Below are 22484 nucleotides of genomic sequence, written 5' to 3' on the forward strand. Positions count from 1 at the left end.
AAAGACAGGCCTTCCTTAGTCACTTAATTGAAATTACCTGATGTGAAGCCAGTAGTCAGGGCCACCATCACAGCAGCCCACCCCATGCAGGTTTGCATTGGATTTGGACAAATGGCAAAGAAACAATGGAGCCAAAAACTGGTGGGCCACCATCCTCATCCTAGCTTGCATCCGGCGAGCAAGCAGAAACACGCACTGGGCTCCAAAACCCACCCATTCAGCGCCCACAAAGCCACTGACTCTGAGTTTCCCAGAATCAAAGGTCTCCAGCTTACCAGACCCATTCACCTCTGTTCCCCATCTCCTTCCTTCTCCCTGCACAAACTCTGCACAAACCGGCCCCTCCCTCAGCACTCTGCCATCTTGGCTGCCTCTCCTGGTCTCCTCCACGTGGCCTCTCCCTGCTCTCCGCCCTCCGCTGTCTCCTCCAATGCTAATCTCAGGAACCAAGAGCCACAGGTTTGTTCTTTACTGGGATGGCCTTTTGGAAATAAAGACAGCTCCCATCTCATGCAGCATGAAAGCTGGCCTTTATAAAATCCTTCTGGGTCTGGTGTCGTGTATGCCTGTGCACTCATCTATTGCTCTTCCCTAGCCCCACCCTGCTCCAGCCACATGAGCCTCCTTGACTCCACGCCTGACCCCACCCCTTCACTTGGAACATTCTTCCCCAAGTATCCCCCTAGCTCCTACCCCACCCCTTCCAAGTCTTAACTTAGCATTGACCTGGGATGCTGAGGATCCAGGTCAAAATCCCGAGGTTGCTGGCTTGAGCACAGGCTCACCAGCTTGAGTGTGGGGTTGCCCGCTTGAGCATGGAATCATAGACATAACCCCCTGATTGCTGGTTGAGCCCAAAGGTCGCTGGCATGGACATCCTGGGTTCGATTCCTGGTCAGGGCACACGAGAAAGCCACCATTTGCTTTTCCTGTACCTTCTCCTCTCTCTCCTCCTCTCCTTCAGCCAGTAACTCCATTTGAACATTGCCCCAGGCAGCCTCAGGTGCTGAGAATAGCTTGGTTGATTCGAGCATTGGTCCAAGATGGGTGTTGCTGTGTGTATCCTGGCCGGGCGCTTGTGGGAGTCTGTTTCACTATTTCCCCTCCTCTCACTCAAAAAACAAACAAACGATGTAGTTTTTTCCAGAGGTCCATCTGATTGATCTTCCTATTAAAGTCAACCAGCCTGGTCCACATGGTTCCTTTATGCCCATTCTTTTTTTTTTTTTTTAAGTTTCTTAACATATCATTATATTTACTATTTATTGACTGTCTTGCTGATGAATCTGTCCTGGAAAACCTAGATTAGTGCCTGGCATTAGAGTTAATACTCTAACCTGCCAATGGTGACAAACTGGATAGAACGTCGACCTGGGACGCTGAGGTCCCAAGTTTGAAACCTCAAGGTTGCCAGTTTGAGCGCAGGCTAACCAACTTGAGTGCAGGGTCGCTGGCTTGAGCCCCCAGGTCAAGGCATGTATGAGAAAGCAATCAGTGAAAAACTGAAGTGTTGTAACCACAAGTTGATGCTTCTCTTCTCCCTTCCTGTCTCTCCTGCTTAAAAATAAAAAAGTCAATACTCCACAGCTATTTGTTGAATGGGTGGTTTAGGTGGTTCATAGCATGGTATGCTGTTTCTGGTGTAAAAAAGTCTTGGGAGGCATGAGTTGAATTCTGGTTTTGTCACTTACCAGAGGTTCAACCTCGCTGAACCTGTTTTCTCAACTGTAACACGGGTTTTTGATGAAAAGTAAATGAGATAATGCACTAAATAAGCCCCAGCTACCATTCTCTCGTTCTTTCCTGCCCACCCATTCAAATCTATTAAACGAGTCTCCCAAGCCAGTATGATCGCAATGAATGTTTCCATTTACTTTGGATTATATGTCATTATAAATATTAACAAATAAGACTTAAAAAGGACATCTTCGGGTAGGTCAGACGAAAGTACAAAAATTGTGTGTGGGGGCTGCAGTTTTAAGGACGATTTCTGCAGCCGTCACATGGTAGCAAAACAGTATTAAGCAGTGCACGAGTCTGCGTCGACGACAGCCAGAGTCCATGCATTGGGAGGTTTTCTCGGTTGGGAAGGAACAAAGACTGGACATGCACGGCCGGGCCAGGCGGCGCAGTTCCTCGCTCTCGCCACCAGAGGTCAGGAGGTTACCGCTTCAGGGTTGGAAGACGAGCCCGTCCGGGATTGGCTAGTGGTGGTGGGTGGGGCGGAGACCAGGAAGGGAGGCGGTGGTGGATAGAGCATCGGGAAGACGCCCTGGTTACTGACACCTACCTGACTTTGTAATCTCTTTTTTGGGGGTGGGGTGGGGTGGGGTGGGGTGGGGAGTGTGTGTGTGTGTGTGTGTGTGTGTGTGTGTGTGTGTGTGTGTGTGTGTGTGTGTGTGTGTGTGTGTGATTTCTCATCTTTGTGGGTCTGATGGACCAGAGGAAAGATGCCAATTTGGGGTCAAAGGCAGAACTTTGCGGCTTCTCGAAGAGCTTTTTCTTTAACAGAGGTACAATCTGCAAGTGGTCTAGAACAATGCCAGGGTTCTGGTGAAGGTTCTGTCATTCATTCCCTGGGGGCCCTCTTGCCCAAGTGCCTCATTCTCCACTTGGGCTGGCTGTGCAGAAGTCCTGCTTCCCAGCCTGTGGTCAGCTGGGACCATCTTTCAGGGCCAAGTGTACACTTGCACAGCCTGGGGCAGTAGAGGGCCCTGGATTGGGTGCTAGGAGTCCTGGGTTCTTGTCCCAGCTGGGCCTCTGTTTCCCTGTGTATCTAATAAGGAAGTTGTACCAGGTGGGCTCACAGCCTCTTCTAGCTTTGCCATTCAGCATTTCTATGTCTTCACAGAGAAGCTGTGAATCTCCTCTCTGAATGTGGCCCTCCAAAAGGCAAAGTTAAGAAGATGCCCAGAGTTCACCCAGACACAAGGGTGTGAAGATGCATTAAGACAGCTCATGTAAAACTCTTAACACACACAAAGCCTTCTTAACGATGGGAAAACCAAGGTTCCATGCCCAGCAAAGGTTGCCAGGTACTGTGTGGGGGCTGGAGTCCCGAGTTCCCTGCAAACTGGGAAAGGGCTGATGGGCACTTGGTGGGATTCACATCATCACCCCAGGCCTCAGACGGTGGTGTGCTTTGTGTTTGCAGCAGAGGGTCCCACCCCTGTGCCCCTGTGAGGCCTGCTGTTGGTGTGTGTGGGCAGCAGGCAGAAGAGAGCCCTAGGCAGGCTGCTAGCAATTCCTGTGTGTGTAAGTCCAGCACCCTACTTCCCCTGGAGTGTGGTGCGGAGCTCTGGGCAGGGTCCTGGAGCCTGGTCCACTCCAGCTGCAGTAAGGCTGCAAGCCCTTGGGCAGGTCACTTCCCTTCTTGGGTTCTGTTTCCATCAGAGCAGTGATGGGTTAAACCCCCAAATTCCTTGGTTATATATTTGCTCATTCAGGATTCCTGAAGGCAGGAAAAGTCTGGGGCTTCAGACCTGGGCCCCAACCCTTCAACCCCTCTTTGGAGGCCCTGACTCAGGGTATAGACAGGCCTACCAGGCAAGGTGTCTCCCTCTTCGCTTTCCCAGAAACAAGGTCCTGGACTGCTGCCCAGTATTCCTGAGAAGGACATCAGTGGCTACCGTAGGGCCAGGGTGCATGGGCAATCACCTGAGGCCCTATACCCTACCCAATCCCAAACCAGAAGGCCTAAATTGGGGGGTGGGCAGAGAAAGGGAAGAAGAGAGTGAGGATGAGAAGGAATTTTTCTTCTTTTCATGCAAGACAAGGGGCCCCTTTCTGTCCTGACTATAGCGGAACTGATGCTTCTGCTGGAAAGAATGAGAGGCCGGATCCCTCCTCCAGGTTCCTCAGGAGAAAGAGAATGAAGGTGAGCAGACTGGGTCTGACGACTGACCTTGACTCTGCACCACCATTAGTTTCATTACAGGGGCCCATCACTTCCCCCACAGCTGTGAGTGAGCCCACGCTGGCCTGACAGCCAGAGATGGGGAGGGAGCAGGGCTGGGTGCCTCACTCCCGGGCCCCATAACGGTCCTAACAAGCCCTGCCCCCAGAGAAATCCTGGGTCCTCCATAGTGCCCTTAGCCCAATCACTGTTCTCCCCTTCCAGGCCTTGGCAGAGCATTTCCACAGCCTGCACTGCCCTTCCCCTTTGTCTGCCTGGACACTCCACCACCCTTCCAGCCCTTGCTGAAGAATGACCTCCTCTGGGAAGCCCTCCCTGCCCTTCCAGCAGAGTCAGCAGAATCCATAGGACTCAGGTGGGCCTGGCTGGCTTTGACATTCCTCACTCACCATTGTAATGGTTTGTTTCTGGCTCCTTGACTAGATAGGGAACTCCCTGAGGGCACACCCTGGGTTTCATTCATCTTCTGGGGCTTGTGAAATCAATGAGTGAAGCATTTGCCAAGTGCTCATGTTCACTGGGAGCTTCTGAAAACTTCACTAGACTCCTGGCTCTCAGGTCAACTTTTTCCCACCTGCCCAGTAATTCCAGAGATGAATGGATGTGTAGTCAGAGTCCTGTTCCCAATCTCACCCCCCCCCCCCATCCCTCTCCCTAATATCCCTCTGGAGTTCTCACTGGCTCCACCAAGGTGCCCCTGCACTCCTGTTCTCTTAGCCTGGATCCCCTGTGACTTACTGCTGACCTCTAGTAGGGTCCTCACCCCTGACGGCCCCAGCCCCAGCCCCAGGTTGGGTGCTAAGGCCGAGCTCCTCTCCTCCTACCTCTGGCCCTAACGGGCCCCAGGAGCTGAAAGCAGGCCCGGCCCTTTGCCCTTGTTGTCCCTCAGACTGTCTGGGTCCTCTAGGCCTCCGAGCGGGTAGCTGCAGTGGTTCTGTGTCTGAGCAGGTGTCCTGGATCTCCCCCAAGGTGGGGGCAGAGGCCCTTGGTGGCAGCTGAGGAAGCCCAGGGCCAGGTCTGTGTTGGGCCCAGTGACAGGCAAGGGCAGGTGCAGCGGCAGGTGAGGGCCAGTCAGTCACTGAGCACGGCCCCAGGGAGCTCGTTGGTGAGTGTGTGCCAGCGTTCAATCCGCTTGTCCTTGTTCTTCAGACAGTCAAACCAATGCTTCAGGCGCTCGCCCTTGGCATTGATGCCCAGAACCACACCACCTTCAGGAGGGGAAGCAGGGTCAGCCAGGGCCTTGTGGCAGGTGCTCCCACAGGCCCATCCCTCTGGAACTGGGGCCTGCCCACCCCCTCCCAGCTTCCATGCTTCAAGGCCAGACTCCTCACTTTGCCCGCGGGACTCTAAGGGCGGACAGTGGTTTTATACCATGCCACACACTCGCCTCCCCAGAGCAGGGCCTGGGGATCCTGCCCTTCCTCTCACCAGAACCAGAGCAGTGCTGGGGTAGACTGCAGTGGCACATGTTAGGGGCCAACAAAGGGGGACAAAAGAGCAAGAAAGGGCCAGGACAGCTTTGCTGTGCACAGCCACCAAGCCCACCAGGGATTCAGGGCCACAGGGCTCCGAGTCCAGCCCGAGGTGCTATCACCTCCTCTCCCTCCTGCTCTACAAGAGACTCCCATGTGACCCTCCCGGCCTCTCTTCATCTCTGGGCCTTTGTCACATGGAGTCAGTCAGGCTGGATAATGTCTGCAACCCCTCACATGTGGGGACAGGTGGTCTATGGCCTGACTGAGGGCAACTATCTTTCACTGAAGTCAGGACTGGCATGTGGCCAAATGGCATTCTCGTCATGTCCCCTTACCAATGAAATCGTTGGATTTTCCAATGTCGTAATCCCAAACGGTGACTTCCAGGGTCTTCTTGGCCAGGTCCCCATGCTTAATCTCATAACAGAACTCCTGGTGGCCAGAAGGGGAGAGTCAGGGCTAATGTCACATGGCCAGGAGGGCTCTGAGGAATGGTGAGGGCATGAACTGAGGGAGGAGTGGGTGAATGAATGGGAGGGTGGTCAGTGCATGGTGGTGGACAATAGTGGATTCTCATCCATCTTGTCCAGGTATGCCTGAGAGTGTGGTTGGGGTCTCAGGGTCCCCTTCACTCCAACCCTCTGGCCCCTTGTTACTGAAGCCTCTCTCTCAAGATTCCCAAGAGCCTCCTATTGCCAAATCAACTCACATTTGGCAGCCATGATGTGCTTGACTCCCTTGGGTCGGGCTCTGCTGACTACTCCCTTCTTTGGGGAACCCTTTCTCCCAGTGGCTTCCATGGTGCTCCACATCTGGTTCACTCTCACTCTCTGGAAGTGTCTCCTCTGTGGCTCAGGTTCTGCCTGAGGTCCCTGTGCTTCTTGACGTCTCTGGCTCCTCACCCTGATCCCGTCCCACCAGAGCTTCCCCATCTCCCTCATACCTCCCACTTCTGTTGCTGGGTTGCTCCACTTTTAACTTCACATCCATTGTGGCCATGATCCCATCAGCTCCATCCTCTGAAGATCTTTCTCGGCTGCCCCCTCCCCTCTGTTTGCAGCACCTTGGCCTTGTCCAGCTTGGCCCTAGCCTCTCCCCTGCCACCCACAGCTAGGGGCTCTCCTGTCAGCCCCTCCCTGCCCTTCCTGCCCTCCAAGCTGTGACCCTTGAGAACCCTGTCCCCCCAGGGTCCCCTGTCCCAGGAGAGAGGGAGAAGGTTTCCTGTGCCTTATACCTCATTGAATTCTGGGTTCAGGGTTTTCTTCTTTACTGCTGTCTTATGTTTGGATTTCTTGTCCACATCTGGCTTCAGGTATCTGGAATTATAACCGATGGATAGGCAAGCTGAGGGTGGGGAGAAGCCACAGGTACAGACAAAGCCCGCAGGCTTGGAAGAGCTTTGTGTCTGCCCCCCCCCCCCAGTTCCCTTCATCCTTATCATCAGATTCCCCAGCACTACTTAGTGGCAATGTGGGTGGTCAGCTACCAAGAAAGAAGCAAGTGGTTCCTTTGTCACCTGGACTTCTGTTCACATACCCTTTCCTGGACTTAACCATACATCCCCCCCATCCCTCCAGGAAAGAGGATTTTCCTGGTTTCTGCAAGTCTAACTTTCACAAAGCTCTCCATTCTCAGCTGGCCTGTGGTGGCGCAGTGGATAAAACATTGACCTGAAATGCTGAGGTTGCCAGTTCAAAACCCTGGGCTGGCTTGGTCAAGGCACACACGAGAAGCAACTGAGTTGCTCCTCTCCCCTCCCCTCTCTCCTCTCTCTAAAATCAACAAATAAAATATTAAATAAAAGAAACAATGGAGATACAGAGCAACCAGAAAACAAAAGTTAAAATGGCTGTAGTAACTCCTCATGTATCAGTATTCACCTTAAATGTAAATGAACTGAGCTCGCCAATCGAAAGACAGAGGAGAGACATGGATTTAAAAACGAGACCCAACTATATGTTGCCTGCAGGAGGCTCAGCTCCAAAGACAAACAGAGGCTCAAAGCAAAGGGGGTGGAAGATGATACTCCCAGCAAATGCATCCAGAGAAACGTGGGTGTAGCAGTGCTTATATCAGACAAAATAGGTTTCAAGATAAAAAAGTAACAAGAGACAAAAATGAATATTTTATAATGATAAAGGGGAAAATTCATCAAGAAGACATAACCCTTACCAATATATATGTACCTGACCTGGGAACACCAAAGTACATAAAGCAATCACAGACCTAAAGGGAGACACCAATCATACCCCACTCACAGCAACGAATAGCTCGTCCAGACAGAAAGGCAATAAATGCCACATTTGGCCAAATGGCTTAATTGGTACTTAAAGAACTTTGCATCCCAAAACAACAGAATACATAGTCTTAAGTGCACATGGAACATTGTCAAGCAAAGACCATATGTTGGGGGCACAACTCTAGTCTCACTAAATTTAAGAATGAAATTATACCAAGCATATTTTCCAACCACAATACTATGAATCTGAAAACTAATTACAGGAAGAAAGCTGGAAAAGCCACAAATATGTAGAGATTAAACAACACGACACTGAACAACTATTGGGTCAAAGAAGAAAGAAAAGAAGTGGTCAAAAGATTCATAGAGATGAATGAAAATGAAAATACAACATATCAAGCAAAAATGGTACTGGGAGAAGTTTATACGATTGCTTTATAAGTCTGCCTCGAGAAACAAAAAATCCCAAATAATCTGACATTATACCTTAAAGAACTAGGAAAAGAAAAACAAATGAAGCTTAAACTCAGTAGGAGGGAAATAACAAAAATAGCAGAAATAAATGAAATAGAAAACAAAGAGATAGAAATATCACTAAGGAGCCTGACCAGGCAGTGGCATAGTGGATAGATCATTGGACTGGGATGCAGAGAACGCAGGTTTGAAACCCCGAGGTTGCCGGCTTGAGCGCGGGCTCATCCCGCTTGAGTGTGGGTTCACTAGCTTGAGTGCAGGGTCGCTAGCTTGAGTGTGCGATCATAGATATGAGCCTATGGTCATTGGCTGGAGCCGAAGGTTGCTGACTTGAGTGAGGGGTCACTTTCTCTGCTGACCCCCTCCACCCCAGTCAAGGCACATATGAGAAAGCAATCAATGAACAACTAAGGTGCCACAATGAAGAATTGATGCTTCTCATCTCTCTCCGTTCCTGCCTGTCTGTCCCTATCTGTCCCTCTCTCTATCTCTTTCTGTCTCTATCACACACATGCACAAATATATAATAAGAAGGACAACTCAAATAAGTAAAACCAGAAATCAAAGAGAAGTAACAATGGACACCACAGAAATACAAAGGATTTTATGAGAATACTATGAAAGGGTATACACCACCAAATCTTAGAGAAGTATATAAACTTCCTAGACTTAATCACTAAGAAGTGGAAAATTTAAATAGGCTGGTCACTAGGAAGAGCATTGAAACAATAATCAAAAACAAAAGTCCCCCAAAACAAAAGTCCAGGATCAGATGGCTTCACTGGTCAATTCTACCAAATATTCAGAGAAAATTCAATACCAATCCTTTTTAACCTCTTCCAAAAACTGGAGGAAGAGGGAATGCTTTCCAACTTATTTCACACGGCCAACATTACCCTGATACCAAAACCAGGCAAAGACAGCAGACACACACACACACACACACACACACACACACAGAATTACAGGCCAATAACTCTGATGGACATAGATGCAAAAATCCTAAACAAAATATTAGCAAATCAAGTACAACAATATGTTAAAAATATCATACATCATGATCAAGTGGGGTTTATTCCAGGGGTGCAAGGATGGTCTAACATCTTCAAATTAATCAATTGATACACTACATTAACAAAAGAAAAGATAAAAATCGTATGATCATAGCCATAGCAGAAAAAAACACATTTAACAAGCTATAACATCCACTTATGATAAAAAAAATACTCATAAAAAAAGTACAGAAGGAGCATAATAAAGGCCATATATGACAAGCTCTCAGTTAACATTCAATGGTAAAAAATTGAAGACTTTTCCTCTACTATCAGGAATGAGACAAGGATGCCCACTCTCACTACTGGTATTCAACATAGTATTGGAAGTCCTAGCCAGAGCAATCAGGCAAGAGAAAGAAATAAAAGGCATCCAAATTGAGAATAAGGAAGTAGAACTGTCACTATTTGTAGACAACATGATTCTATTTATTTACTTATTTATTTGTTTATTTTTCAAGACAGAGAGAGTCAGAGAGAGGGATAGATAGGGACAGACAGACAGGAATGCAGAGAGATGAGAAGCATCAATCATCAGTTTTTCATTGTGACACCTTAGTTATTCATCGATTGCTTTCTCATATGTGCCTTGACCGTGGGCCTTCAGCAGACCTAGTAACCCTTTGTTCAAGCCAGCGACCTTGGGTCCAAGCTGGTGAGCTTTTGCTCAAGCCAGATGAGCCCGCACTCAAGCTGGCAACATCGGGGTTTCGAACCTGGGTCCTTCTGCATCGTCTGATGCTCTATCTACTGTGCCACCGCCTGGTCAGGCAACATGATTCTATTTAAAGGAAACCCTAAAGACTCTACCAAAAAAGAAATACTATTAGATATTATGAACAAATACTGTACACTTGAAGGATATAAGATCAATATACAAGCATCTGTTGCATTCTTACATACTATCAACAAAATATTAGAAAGAGAAATCAAGAAAACAATCTCATTTACAATTGCAACAGAAAAAATAAAATACCTAGGAACAAACGTTAAAAAGGAGGTGAAGGACCTGTATACTGAAAATTATAAGACACTATTCAAAGAAACCGAAGACATAAAGAAATGGAAAGATATTACATGTTCATGGATTGGAAGAATTAACTTTTTTTTTCATAAAATTCAGTGAGAATAGGGGAGGCAGAGAGACAGACTCCTACATGCACCCCGACCAGAATCCACCCAGCAAGCCTACTAGGGGCAATGCTCTGTCCATCTGGGCCTTGCTCTGTTGTTGCTCAGCAACCGAGCTTTTCTTAGCCCCTGAGGGGCAGGCCATAGAGTCATCCTCAGTACCTGAGGCCAGCTTGCTTTAATCGAACCATGGCTTGGCTGTAGGTGGGAAAGAGAGAGAGAGAGAGAGAGAAAGAGAGAGAGAGAGAGAGAGAGAGAGAGAGAGAGAAGGAGGAGGGGTGAAGAAGCAGATGGTCGCTTCTCCTGTATGCCCTGGTCGGGAATTGAACCTGAAACATCCACATGCTGAGCTGATGCTCTACCACTGAGCCAACTGGCCAGGGCCAGAATTAACGTTATTAAATTGGCCATATTACCTACTACAGATTTAATGCAATCCCTATCAAAACCCCAATGGCATTTTTCAAAGAAATAGAACAAAAAAATCTTCAAATTTGTATGGAACCACAAAAGACTGAATAGCCAAAGCAATCCTGAGAAAAAAGAATAAAGCTAGAGGAACCCTCAGCTGACCTGTGGTGGCGCAGTGGAGAAGTCAACCTGGAACGCTGAGGTCGCTGGTTCAAGACCCCCCCAACACTTGCCCCGTCAAGGCACACATGAGAAGCAACTGTGAGTTGGTGTTTCCTGTTCCTTCCGCCCCCCTGCCTTTCTCTCTTTCTCTCCTTTCTCTAAAATCAATAATAATAAAAAAAAAGCCAGATACAGTAAATCACACTCCCTGACTTCAAACTATTCTACAAACCTACAGTAATTAAAATAGTATAATATTGGCAGAAAAACAGATATACAGACCAATGGAACAGAATTGAGAGCCCAGAAATAAACCCACACACATATGGGCAATTAATTTTTGACAAAGGAGCCAAAAATATACAAAGGAAAGTCGCCTCAATAAATGGTGCTAGGTGCCCTGGCCAGGTAACTCAGTTGGCTAGAGAACTGCCCTGATACATTAAGGTTCTGGGTTTGATCCCCAGTCAGGGCACATGTAAGGATCAACCAATGAGCCCTGGCTGATTAGCTCGGTTGGTTAGAGCCTCATCCTGAAGCACAGAGGTTGCCGGTTTGATCCCTAGTCGAGACATACAGGAACAGATGTTCCTGTCTCTCTCTCTCCCTTCCTCTCTAAAATCAATAAAATAAACATTTTTAAAAAGTCAACCAATTAATGAATGCATAAATAAGTGGAACAACAAATTGATGTCTCTCTCCCCACCTTTCCTCTTTCTCTAAAATCAATCAACAAATAACAAAAGGTGCTGGGAAAACGGAAAAACCATATGCAAAAGAACAAACTAGACTGGTATCTAATTTTGTGTATGGTTTTCTTTCTCTCTCTTTCTCTCTCCTTTCCCTCTCTCTAAAACCAATCAATCAATGAATCAATATAAAAAATAGGCAGAGGACCTGAAGAGACCCTTTTCCAAGGAAGACATACAGATAAGTTTTTTTCTTTTCCAAGTGAGAGGAGGGGAGATACACAGACTCCCACCTGGAGACCTAGACCTGGATCTACCTGGCAACCCCCATCTAGGCCAATGAATGTTCTGCCCATCTGGGGCTATGCTTGCAATGAAGCTATTTTTAGCACCTGAGTTGGAGGCTCCACAGAGCCATCCTCAGCTCCTGGGGCTAATGTGCTGAACCAATCAAGCCATGGCTGCAGGAGGGGAAGAGTGAAAGAAGGGGTGGGGGTGGGAGGAGAAGCAGATGGTTGTTCCTCCTGTGTACCCTGACCAGGAATTGAACCTGGGACAGCCACATACCAGGCTCTACCACTGAGCCAACTGGCCAGGGCCAACATACAGATAAATTTTTATGTTCAACATCACTAATCATCAGGAAAATGAAAATTGAAACAACAATGAGATACCTACCACCTCACATCCATCAGAATGGCTATTATCAGTAAGACAAAAAACATTTTGGGAAGGATGTAGAGAAAAGCGAACCCTTATACACTGCCGGTGGGAATGTAAATTTGTTGTAGTCACTGTAGACAACAGTATAGAGGTTCCTCAAAAAGTTAAGAATAGAGCTACTAAATGCAATCTCTCTTCTGGGTATCTATCTGAAAAACTGAAAACATTTTTTTCATAAAGATCTAACATGACCTGTGGTGGTGTAGTGGGTAAAGCATCGAGCTGGAAGGCTGAGGTCGCTGGTTTGAAACCCTGAGCTTGCCTGGTCAAGGCACATACAGGAAGCAAATATGTGTTGATGTTGGCCGCTCCTCCCCCTTCTCTCTCTCTCTCCCTCTTCTTTCTCTAACATGAATAAAAAAATAAAAAAAGATCTATCAATATATATATCCCTATGTTCATTGCAGCATTATGTAAAGTAGCCAAGACATAGAAACAACCTAAATGTCCTTCAATGGATGATTGAATAAAGCAGATGATTGTGTGTGTGTGTGTGTGTGTGTGTGTGTGTGTATGTAATGGAATACTACTGAGCCATAAAAATGAAAATTGCCATTTGTGATAACACGGATGGCTGTTGAGAATATTATGCTAAGTAAAATAAGTCATATGAATAAGACAAGAATGGTATGATTTTAGTCACACCTGGGGTGCAAAACAAAAAGCAACAAGTTAACAAAGTATACAGACTTCTAGACACAGCCAACAGAATGGTGGTTACCAGAGGTGGGCTGAGGGAAGGACAAGAGGATGAATGGGGTTGAATACAAGGTGACGGGAGGAGACTAGACTTTGGGTGGAGAGCACGCAGTAAACAGATATATTATAAAGCTGTCCACAAAACTAATATAATATTATTAATCAGTGTTACTCCCATAAATTTAATAACAAAAAATCCTTGCTAGTTTGAAAGGGAAAGTGGTATCTCATTGTTGCTCTATTTTGCACTTCTTTTTTTGGTTGTGACTTTTTTTTTACCTAAATAATACTGGTTCATTATAGAAACTTTACAAAATATGTAATGACAAAAGCTGGGGGTGGGGGAAAGAAATGAAGACATATGTCCACACAAAACACTGTCCTCTAGCAGCTTTATGCAGTCACACAAAACTGAAACAAACTACAGGCACTTCAGCCGGTGAACGGGCCAGCAGCTTGTGATCCGACAGGCGGTGGCTCAGCTAGAGGACCAAGCGACTAGCCACGCAAGCACGTGGCTGAATCTCCAGTGTACTGTGCCACGTGAAAGAAGCTGGGTTCAAAAGCTGAAGCATTGCGTGACTGCCTTGATGCAAAGATCTAAAAAGGCAAAACTATTGGGACAGAACACAAGTCAGTGGTTGCCGGGGGTGGGGGAACTTTCTGGGGTGAGAGTTCTCTATTTTGAATATGGTGGTGGGTAACGAGATTGAATACATCAATCAAACTTCAAAAGGGGAGAAACTCACTGTGTATAAAGTATACTTTGATAAACCTGATTTTTAAAACAAGTTGGGGCCCTGGCCGGTTGGCTCAGTGGTAGAGCGTCGGCCTGGCGTGCGGAAGTCCCGGGTTCGATTCCCGGCCAGGGCACACAGAAGAGGCGCCCATCTGCTTCTCCACCCCTCCCCCTCTCATTCCTCTCTGTCTCTCTCTTCCCCTTCCGCAGCTGAGGCTCCATTGGAGCAAAGATGGCCCGGGCGCTGGGGATGGCTCTATGGCCTTTGCCTCAGGCGCTAGAGTGGCTCTGGTCGCAACAGAGCAACGCCCCAGATGGGCAGAGCATCGCCCCCTGGTGGGCGTGCCGGGTGGATCCCGGTCGGGTGCATGCGGGAGTCTGTCTGACTGCCTCCCTGTTTCCAGCTTCAGAAAAATACAAAAAAAAAAAGAAAAAAAAAACAAAACCAAAAAAACAAGTTGGAGTTTCCCTTAAACCTCCTACCCAGATATGGTGAATTTCTTCAGTTCCTTACAAGGTTTTCCATATGCTTGTTGGCCATTTTGCTGTTTAGTGGTATTTTGTTTTCTGACTTGTCCTTTGCCTGTTTGCTTTGTTGTTTTTTTCTTTTTCTTTTTCTTTTTCCAAGTGAGAGGAGGGGAGATAGAGAGACAAACTCCGACATGCACCCCGACTGGAATCCACCTGGCAACCCCTGTCTGGGCCAATGCTCTGCCCATCTGAGGTCATGCTCACAATCAAGCTATTTTTAGTGCCTGAGATGGAGACTCCACAGAGCTATCCTCAGCTCCTGGGGTTCATGCGCTTGAACCAATCAAGCCACAGCTGAAGGAGAGGAAGAGAGAAAGAGAGAAAGGGAAAGTGGAAGGATGGAGAAGCAGATGGTCACTTCTCCTGTGTGCCCTGACCAGGAATCAAACCTGGGACATCCACATGCCGGGCTGATGCTCTACCACTGAGCAAACTGGCCAGGGCGGTTTTCTTTGGGTGTAAAGAGAAAGGACAGGGATCCCCAGACAGTGGGAAGGTCCCCCATCCCTGCCTTTGGAAGCCCCTTGAAGGAAAGCTGTTCCCGGAGCCCCACGTTCTCAATACTGCATGGCCAGTGTCCTTCCACCTAGTGACCCTTCACCAGCTCCCAGGTCCCCACGGCAGCCACCAGCCTCAGAGCCTCCAGCTGCGAACACTTCTCCTAGGGGCTGTCATCTGTCCTGCCTCCAGGCCAGCCTTTGTCCTGTGCCTGGAGCACCCTCCTGCCTCACCCCACCACTCCGGTAAGCTCCCCACGTGCAAGCTGTGTAGGCCGGAGCGAGTCCTGGCGAAGCCTCCGAGGCCTGCCCAGTGGTCTCTCCCTCCCTGGCTGGCAGGGACTCCTGCAGCAGGACTCAGGCAGCGTCCCCAGCAATGTCACATCTGGTCCCTTCAGCACAGTGACTACTGCTTACCTAAGATCCCTAGGAGAAACCAGAAGGCCAGAGAAGGAAGGAATTGCCCGGGTGGCCCAGCTAGTTGGAACTTCCTCAGTGCCCCAGGTGTAACACGGAGACAGTAACAGAAGGAACTGCGTTGGGGCCACTGAGAGGGTTCAGTGAGACCTGGCACAGTGCCTGACACACAGCAATTACATGCCAGCACCCTTGGGCTTCAAGCCAGTGGCCATGGGGTCATGTCTACAGTCTCATACTCAAGCCAGTGACCTCGCGCTCAAGCTGGTGAGCCTCTGCTCAAGCCGGAGACCTTGGGGGTTTTGAACTTGGGTCTTCAGCATCCCAGGCCGACGCTCTATCCACTGTGCCACCACTGGTCAGGCTGGGGTGAGGTTTATAAAAACAAGGGTGCTACCTGGTCAGGCAGTGGTGCAGTGGAAAGAGCATCGACCTGGCACACTGAAGACCCAGGTTGGAAATCCCGAGGTCACCAGCTTGAGCGCAGGGTCACTGGCTTGAGTGTGAAATCATAGACATGACCACATGGTTACGGGCTTGAGCCAAAGGTCACTGGTTTCAGCAATGGGTCACTGGCTCACCTGGAGTCCCCCAGTCAAGGCTCATATGAAAGAGAAATCAATGAATAACTAAAGTGCCAAAGCAACAAGTTGATGCTTCTCATCTCTCTCCCTTCCTGTCTGTCTGTCCCTTTCTCTCTCTCTTTCTCACTAAACAAAGCAAGAAAGAAAATGCAACAAGGGTGCCGACGAAAGGCCTTGCCAGCCAGCTTTGCCCTGCGCGCCTATTCCTGGCACTTCCCTAGGAGACGTCTCAGGTCCAGTGGACATGCCCTGCCAGGGCCACCTCTGCCTGGCTGTGGGAGTTGCCTGGACCATCTTTTGTGCCAGGTGAGACCCTACTTCTGGATGACCCAGCACAGGACCCTGGAGTTCCTGTCCACCTGGCAAGTAGCCACTGAGCTGGGCTGAAATGCACCATTCTGGCTTCAGACTGCGTTTCCTGCCAGAAGAGAACGCTAGCAACACAGGTACAGGTGGCGGCACTGCGCTCCCCTTTCCAGTCCCAGCCCCTCTGTCCTCCTCGGACCACCACCTGTGAGACACTCTGCAGGGTTCAGGAAATGGCCAGAAACAGTATCACACTGTGTGTGCACTGTTCTGCAGTCTGCGTTTGGGCTGAACATGTTTCGTGTAGCTATGTTCATCCAGCCTTAATTTATTCATTTGAATGGCATAGTACTCCATTCTATGCAGGAGCCGTGTTTTATGAATCTAGTCCTCTGCTGATGGATGCTTGGCCATTTCCAGGTTATCGCTGTAACAAGCAGCACTGCAATAAACAGCTTTCCACCCACGTGCAGGTCTCTTGGATGTGAAGAAGGGAAATCTACAGCGCAGGGCGCACAGTTTCCTCTTTTACTGGATAGTGCTGACTTTCCAGCCGGTTAGCAAGTCTCCTGACTGTCTTCTGACCTGGAGTTACAGCACCCCCCTCCCAGTGGTCTCTAATCCACTGGAAGTCATTGTTTTGCTAACAGATGACCTAGGGGCCCAATTCATTTTTTGTTGTTGTTTGTTTTAGCCCCTGCCCCATTTGCAGGAACCTCTTTCCCCAAAGGTCCTGGTCAGCTTCCTGTTACACCTGGGTGCTGCTCCCAGAGCCTAGTGGCGCTGGATTAAAAAATAATAATAACAGCTTTACTGAGCTAGAATTCATAGGCTGTACAATGTACCCCTTTAGCTTTTTTTTTTTTTTTTACAGAGACAGAGAGAGAGTCAGAGAGAGGGATAGACAGGGACAGACAGACAGGAACGGAGAGTTGAGAAGCATCAATCGTTAGTTTTTTGTTGTGCATTGCAACATCTTAGTTGTTCATTGATTGCTTTCTCATACGTGCCTTGACCGCGGGCCTTCAGCAGACCGAGTAACCCCTTGCTTGAGGCAGCGACCTTGGGTCCATGCTGGTGAGCTTTTTACTCAAACCAGATGAGCCCATGCTCAAGCTGGCGACCTCGGGGTCTCGAACCTGGGTCCTCGGCATCCCAGTTCGACGCTCTATCCACTGAGCCACTTCCTGGTCAGGCTACCCTTTTAAAATATACAATTCAATGGTTTGATCACTCCAGAAAGAAATCCAGTGTTCATGAGCAATTTCCCCCAACACCCCCCACCCCCAGCCATTAATCTGCTTTCTGTCTCTATGGATTTGCCTATCTGGACAGGTCATATAAATGAAACCATACAAGGTGTGGCCCTCTGTGACTGGTTTCTTTCACTTAGCATAATATTTTTAAGGTCCATACAGTATTTTACTTCCTTTTATGGACAAATAATATTCTACTGTGTGAATGGAGCGCATTTTGTTTATTCATCGACTGATGGACATTTAGGTTGTTTCCACCTCCACTCTGTTGTGAATGATGCTGCTATGAACATTCAGGTACGTGTTTTGTGGGGACATATGTTTTCAGTTCTCTTGGGTATACACCTAGGAGTGGAATTGCTGGGTCATATGGTAACTTCATGCTTAACCTTTTTTTTTGTTTGTTTTAGCAAGCAAGAGAAAGAGACAGGAAGGGAGAGAGATGAGAAACATCAACTCATAGTTGCAGCACTTTAGTTGTTCACTGACTGTTTCTCACACGTGCCTTGACTGGGGGCCTCCAGTGATCCCTACGCTCAAGCTGGTGAGGTTGTGCTCAAGCCAGATGAGCCCTCACTCAAACCAGTGACCTCAGAGCCTTGAACTGGATCTTCAGCATCCTAGGTCGAGGCTCTATCCTCTGTGCCACCACCTGGTCAGGCTCCATGCTTAACCTTTTGAGTACCAGACTGTTTTCCAAAGTATCTGCACAATTTTTGTCATCTGATTTAAAACGTGACAGAAATATGACAGTGACCAGTGGGAATTGTGGCCCAAGAGTTATGCCATGTGGTGACTGACCCAGGACTCCCTGTGGTGTCAAGACATCCTGTGGCCTCTGTCACCTGGCACTCCTCACTGTCCCTCAGGCCAGACCCATCTCAATTCCTGTTCCTTCGACTGAAGAGGAGCGCCTCCTTTCTGCTGAGCCGAAGTCCTCCCCAAGTCCCACCCTTCAAGACAGTCTCACTGGGAATGCAGACTAATATCCGTCTTTTGTTTGTGGAGGGCCCAAATCAATGATGGCAGTCACCGTGACACCTGCTTCGTCCTACCTGAAGGGCCACCAGCTCCTCCTGCCTCTCAGGGCTAGAATCACAGACTAGCTGGGCACAGGCTCACGACTCAGGGGCCCAGGCCACTCCCGAGCATGACCACAAGCCCCTGCTGGTAGGCCTGGGTGGACCCTCATCTGCACCTGTGGCGCCAGCACAGGGCTGGGCACATGTGGGCAGCACTAATTTCTGGTGGAGTTCCTTCCCCAGATCCCCCAGCTTCTTGGCATAGGCTGCCCCTTCCTGCCTGCTCCTGCAATCTGCTTGTGGCCCCTCCTGGGCTGTGGTCCTGGAAAGGCCTGAACGGGGCATCAGGAGATAACTAGTCTCTATCTGCATGACCCTGGGAAGCCGCTCAACTTCTGCAGGCCTCAGTTTACTCAGCTGGGAAATGGGGCTGGCCAGACTCAACCTGTGGAGCTGCCAAAGGAACACGGAAGGGAATTCAGCCTGTGGGCACCACGCCCACTGTGATGTGGAGGCTCCCATGTGCTGGCCACATAAACTACTGATCTTGCCACACGGACCTGCTGTCCCCTGAGGAAATGAAAGACGCAGGTGGCTGACTGGCTGTACACTCACGTTTTCACGTAGGGATCCGAGTAGCCATTGGCGTCCATGGCGGCCAGGTGTGCACAGCGCACGATGCCGACCAGCAAGCCCTGCTTCTGCGAGCTGTACTTGAGGGAGATGAGAATGCGGCCCCGCTCCTCCAGGGACTTGTCTTCCGTCTTGTCCACCTGTGGGGCGGGCAGTCACTGGGCTGTCCTCACCTGCTCCCGTCCCCTCCCTCAGCCACAGGCCACCATGGCTGGCTTCCCAACCCCAGCCAGCCCAACGCACCTCCACTCCTCACCCTCTTGATGTCACCCGTTTCCACATTCTGGCTGCAGCTCGTGTGAACCCCTCTCCTTTACCCTCTGTCCACCCAGACACGCCCAGCTGGAGCCCCATGACCTCCAAGGGTCTCCCTACCAGGCTCCTCTCACACAAAGTCTCAGCCATGTCCCTTCGTCCACGTGTATAATCTGCCTATTCCTAAAGCGATGCCCCACAGGGGCCCTCGTAGGCAGGGGCCGTGCCTAGGCCTCCTTGGAGATGGGGCTCCAGTGAAGTGAAGAAGGACCACCTTCCTCAACTCCCACACCCGGGGCCGAGAGGCTCACTGATCTAGCGTTCACCGTGAGCTCAGAGGCAGCCTCAGCATCTTTCTCAACACAGCGCTCAGGCAGCCTAGGGGTGGGGACCAGACTAGGTGTGTGCGAGTTACCTGTCTGCCACTCAGGCCTAGGGCCTCACTAAACCATGGCTCTTCTGCTAGTTTGATGTATGAAAATGAAACAATATAAATGACGCGCACCTTCTTAGCTGTCTTTTCAGGGGTGTATGTACTTTGGGTCATTTAATATGAAGACCATTAAACTGGGTATTGTTCAGTATTTACTGAGAACAAGTAAGTTCTCAGATTATGTAAAATCTAAAATGTAGCATCAGAATGTGTCTTTACTACAAGAGCAGTCAATTCCAAGCTTGTACTCCTGTGGTGACTCTGTGGCCCTGACGCTGGACTGACGAGCTCCCAGCAAATTCAGGCAAAACTCAGCAGAACCCCAATCATGTCCCGTGTGCAGGCACGCGCACTTTCACCCATCCATGTGCACACGCATCCTCGCACACGCATTCCACACACTCAAATGCGCCCACACTTGTACACTTGTTCACATGTGGATACATACACATATGTATACACAGTGCTCTCACACTCACATGCACACACACACACATGCTCACACCCCCACACAGTTATTTATACCAGGAATCAAATCCCAGGAGCACCAGTGTGGTAGGAGTTGGCGCTGCCTTTTACAAGTGACAGAGATCATTTGGAAAAACTGGGTTACCTGTGGTTAGTGACTAATAATAAAAAAGGTCATATCCATCACACAAATGTCTGTGAGTGGGAGAGAACATGACAAGGGAATAAAATTTGATCAAGTTATGAAACAGCTGGGATGCTGGTGGGGAGCTCTGCCTCAGGTTGACTTGTTCCCAGGGTTTGACCCAGCCCAGGGCCCCGGGCCCACCAGGGGTGGGCACATCAGGCACAGTCACTGAACTCTGTCCTCTGTGGCTTTCTCCTCACCCAGGCCTTTGGGGGGCCTGTCCCGGGAAGGGGACTGTACCCTGTACACAGGGCTGTCAGAGGGTCCTAGTTTCTCAGGACCCTGGTGTCTCCTGGCCAAACCCACCCAGCCCCTCTGAACTGGAGGAAGGTGAGGCCTCCACTAGAAAGAGGCAGGGCTGAGAGACAAATGGACCACGGCCGGGAGGGCTCAGCTGCTGCACATGGCCCGGGGGCAAAATCAGTTCCAACATCATTTTCAAACAACTGCAATTTCTAGGAAAGAATTATTTTCTGTCTCCTCTGGGTATCTTGCAGGCACCTCACGCCTAACACGTTCCAGTTGAGTTCCCATGTCCCCAGCCACTCCTCCCAAGGTCCTGTGCATCACAGTTAATGACCCTTATCCTTCCCGGGGCTCGGGCCCCCATGCCCAGGCATGCAGATCCGCCAGCACACTCCTCCAGGCCCCGGCACCTCTCCCCTCCCCTGCCGCCCCTGCCCAGGCCTGGGTCAAGCTCATCTCCTCACTGCTCTTCCCACTCTCACCCTCCTCTCTTCTCCCACTCTGAGCCCAGAGAGTGTGTTAAAATGTAGTCAGATGCCCGACCCTGCCTAGGACCCCCCCATAGCCCATCTTGCTCAGGCTGAAGGCCTGAGTCCTCCCCAGCTCCCTACCCCTCAACCTCTGCTCTCAACTCATAGGACACCCTCCCCTCCTTTTCTCTGCTCCACCCAGTGGGCTTCTTGCCTGGGCCTCCTACAGGCTGGGCACTTCTCATACAGGGCTTTGCACCTGCTGTGCCCTCTGCCTGGAACACTCCAGCCAGCTGGGAGCCCTCCCCTGAGCACACATCTAACCCCTCCACACCCCTCATGCTTTCCTTCTTGGCCTGATCATTGTCTAACATGATCTAAATGGGTGACATGTCATTTTTGGGTCTGTCTCCTGCTCAAGTTCTATGGAGGGCAGGCAGTTTCGTCCCTCTCCCCAGTACCTGCGACGATGCCAGGCACATAGTAGGTGCTTAGTAAATGCTGCTGGCTAGCCTGAGCTCATGGCTAGGAGGGACCTGGATAACCTGCAGAAGAACACTGCGGCCCACTCACCGGCAGCTGCTTCTCCAGGCAGATGCTGAACGTCTTGGTGTGGTTGGGTTTCAGCTTTTTCAGGGGCACGCGCGTCTCCCCGATGAACTCATTGTGGCGGAATTTGTCCTCATCACACACGGAGATCCTGCGGGGCAAGGGCACGCCAGGGCCAGCTCTTCAGATGCGCCAGGTGCTCCCACTTTGCTTCCAAAGTCAGTGGGGATTTGCAAGCAGGGGCTGGGGAGTGCATAAGGACAGGGCAGGTGTGGGCAGGGAGGGAGCCTACGGCCCGGGGCCCTCACCCACCGCAGGGTCTTTCGAATCATGTCTTCATCCGTGATCCCATAGTAAGTGAGGGTCTCGTTCCACGTGGGGTTCAGAGTGTTTCGGAGAGTTTTTGTTCTGAGCTTATTTGCCTGGAGAGAGCAAAAACGACCCTCTGAGCATGAAGGAGTCCAGTGGGCAGCATACGGTCCCTGAAGACAACCATGCCCTCATCCCCCTGAAGTGTGAATGTGTTCTTACATGGCAAAGGGGAAGTAAGGTTGTTAAGCAGCTGACTTTAGAGATTTCCTTTATTGATTTTAGGGAGAGGAGAGAGAGAAGGGGGGAAAGTGGGAAGCATCAACTTGTAGTAGTTGCTTCTTGTATGTGCCCTTGATGAGAGTTTCAAACCAGTGACCACAGCATTCCAGATGCCACCACAGGTCAGTCCTAATCAGCTGACTTTAAAATAGAGAGACTATCACCTGACTTGTGGTGGAATAGTGAATAGAGCATCGGCCTGGGATGCTGAGGTCCCAGGTTCGAAACCCTGAGGTCACTGGCTTGAGCCCGGGCTCCTCCGGCTTGAGCGCGGGGTCGCCAGCTTGAGCGTGGGATCACAGACATGAATGACCCCATGGTCGCTGGCT

At 49.7% G+C, this 22484-nt stretch overlaps 1 protein-coding gene across 2 annotated transcripts in view; it reads right to left on the reverse strand.

Moving 5' to 3' along the window:
- Positions 1-2361: 2361 nt before the first annotated feature.
- The window catches only part of DOC2B (double C2 domain beta), a 33277-nt gene continuing 13154 nt past the window's right edge, over positions 2362-22484 (reverse strand). For both annotated transcript variants that reach the window (XM_066363553.1, XM_066363554.1), the window contains 6 exons: positions 21877-21986; positions 21589-21715; positions 18939-19096; positions 6626-6707; positions 5727-5823; positions 2362-5124 (listed from right to left, as the gene is read on the reverse strand). In XM_066363553.1, coding sequence (XP_066219650.1) covers positions 4988-5124; positions 5727-5823; positions 6626-6707; positions 18939-19096; positions 21589-21715; positions 21877-21986 — 711 coding nt within the window. In that variant the 3' untranslated portion in view covers positions 2362-4987. The remainder of the gene's footprint in view (positions 5125-5726; positions 5824-6625; positions 6708-18938; positions 19097-21588; positions 21716-21876; positions 21987-22484) is intronic.

Source organism: Saccopteryx leptura, chromosome 2 (genome assembly GCF_036850995.1).
Source record: "Saccopteryx leptura isolate mSacLep1 chromosome 2, mSacLep1_pri_phased_curated, whole genome shotgun sequence".
Taxonomy (NCBI): Eukaryota; Metazoa; Chordata; class Mammalia; order Chiroptera; family Emballonuridae; genus Saccopteryx; species Saccopteryx leptura.